Source organism: Microsporum canis, genomic scaffold (assembly GCF_000151145.1).
Source record: "Microsporum canis CBS 113480 supercont1.8 genomic scaffold, whole genome shotgun sequence".
Lineage (NCBI taxonomy): Eukaryota > Fungi > Ascomycota > Eurotiomycetes > Onygenales > Arthrodermataceae > Microsporum > Microsporum canis.
This window is the reverse complement of record NW_003299162.1, coordinates 787,050-789,451: the sequence shown is the minus strand read 5'-3', so window position 1 is coordinate 789,451 and position 2,402 is coordinate 787,050. Positions and strand designations below refer to the sequence as shown.

The 2,402-nt window shown below is 46.2% G+C and overlaps 1 protein-coding gene across 1 annotated transcript in view; it reads left to right on the top strand.

Annotated features, from left to right (window-relative positions):
- Positions 1-865, top strand: part of MCYG_08225 (conserved hypothetical protein) — a gene marked incomplete at both ends in the record, with an annotated part of 2,388 nt that extends 1,523 nt beyond the window's left edge. Inside the window, 2 exons of the mRNA XM_002843096.1 lie at positions 32-501; positions 580-865. Coding sequence (XP_002843142.1) covers positions 32-501; positions 580-865 — 756 coding nt within the window. The remainder of the gene's footprint in view (positions 1-31; positions 502-579) is intronic.
- Between the last annotated feature and the right edge of the window lie 1,537 nt (positions 866-2,402).

The following is a 2,402-nucleotide window of genomic DNA, read 5'->3' as shown; positions in this document are numbered from 1 at the left end:
TCCCAACATTATCCTACATATCCCTCTAGAGGGCAAATCGAATCTGGTCATAAACTTTGCCCGGATGGCAGAAGAGCAGTACGGCTTTGACGCTTTACACCCACGTATTGCGGCGCAGAAAGAACGCCGTGCACGTGTAGCAGCCGCCAGTGCCGTCCTTGAGAAATCCGAACGTGCTGGTCGAGGAGAAAGCGGTGCGGAAGACGACCTCTCTCTAGAGGATCGCGATAGCGATGCGGACGGTGACATCAACATGTCTGGCATCGGTCCAAACGCATCGACGGTGAATGGCACGGACGAAGCCACCGCTGGCGCTACTCCGAACGCCAACGCTGACGGCAAAAAGGCCCGGCGACGCAAGATCGAAGAATACGATCGTGATGACCCCTTTGTTGATGACAGCGAGTTAATCTGGGAAGAACAGGCGGCGGCATGCAAAGACGGGTTTTTCGTTTATTCGGGGCTACTAGTTCAGGAGGGCGATAAGGTCTCCGTTGAAAAGTACGTCCCCTGTTCTACCATGCCTCCATTCTGGCCCATGTGTTTATGTATGACAATGCTAACTATCTACTTTTCTAGAGCTGATGGAACTACGAAGCGTGGCCGTGGCCGCCGCGGTGGAGGAAGCAGCGCCACCCATGGTAACTCAGGCACATCCTCTCGCGGCCGTAGCGGACAGACAGGCAGCAATACCACTACGAGTCACCCAAACGGCGAGGGTGCTTCTGCCAGTAAATCAGGAGCTGGGCGCGGCGGTGCCAGAAAACCACGTATCACCAAGGCCGATCGACTACAGATGGAGAAAGAGAAGCTGGAGAGAGAAAAGATGGCTATCGGTCTTTCTGGGAAAACCGCTGCGAAGTAAGCCGTCTTCTCGCCAACAAGATCATATGCTCCTTCAGCAGAGTGTACCAGTGTGTGTTTTATGTTGTTTGCAGCTTGTTTGATGTACCTTTTTCTTTTCTTTTCTCTTCAACTTCCCTTTTTCCCTTGTTCTTCTTTTGTTTGGCGTTGAAAAGGATGGAGCTCGCGCGCCTGGCTTTGGCTTTTGTTGTCAGGAATGGAACGGCATGGAAATGGTGATTCGGCTTCGCAAATACCTACATATTCATCACACACATACCTTTTCACACCCATACTCTACCCTGGTTTGGGAGGTAAGGGTTCGTCTTTACGTCTTCTATCCCCACTATTGTTTCAGCTTTCTGCTCCTAGCCATGTATAGCGTCTATACCTTTCATTAAACGGTTAAATATCTGCCTTTGTGGAGCTCCTTTTATCATGGAATAGTGATGTTTTCCGTGCACTCATATCCAAATATTACCAACAAGCCGATGCTCTTGTGGATATCCGACTTGTAACAGTTCAAGTCTAGAATTACCTATAACTGCGATGTCCTCCAAAGCTCCAAATTGTTATATTCAATGCTAACTAATAATTCTACGAAGTAGTTGAGTTGCTCTCGTCTGCTTCCATAATTAGAAACATGGGAGCTGGGCCACCACGTGATGTAGAAGCTTAGTCATAGATTTGAGTTTAAGCGTATGATTATGTAAGAACTCTAACTTGTTCTTCAAAGACATCAAAACATCTTCATCTTCATCTTCATCCATATATAAACGTCGAGACAAGCTATAGTGAAGCTGCAAACATGTTCTACGTGGCAGAGCAACGCGATCCATATTACGTTTCAGGACAGAATATCGCAGATCGAATATACCAATATATAAACACTGATTATTCTCTACGCTGCCCATAAGGAAAGAAAATAAGAGTTACCAACGGCATAATGATACCCTCTATAGCTGCCGTTACTTATAAATTTCAAGATAAGAATAGCTGCTATTGACCTAGAAAATCAACCCTTTACCATTCCCACAACACCTTATGGTACAGCCATGGGAATTGAACCCACAGCCTTGCATATCAGCAGAACTTAGCCTGAATTGGTCCGTGCCTATAGACAAGACTGATCCGGCATTGACACTACGCCATCCATCTCTCCGAAAGAGAAGCCTTAATTAGATGTCAAAATGAGATTCAATGTCTTCTCATGATGGCAGCAACTAATTAAGTGATACGCCGAATACCGGATTGACATACCACTGAAGTCATGGTATACCAAATATCAGCCATATATATAAGCACCTATTCCGGCTGTCCGTTAAAGGTGGGTGACTGGTAGTTAACTGAGTGCCTAGGTGCTCTGATAGCAGACTCCATTGGCACATGGTCTATAGCTATATTCGAATATGCGCTGAAGTATATATTAAGATGACACCAGATTACCTATGGGATACGTGTCTTGAACAGGCACGAGGCTGCTGATCGAACTGGCTTCAAAATTGTTAAGCCCCAACGAATATATCATAAGAAGCAGGATTAGTTAGCGGTGTTGAGAA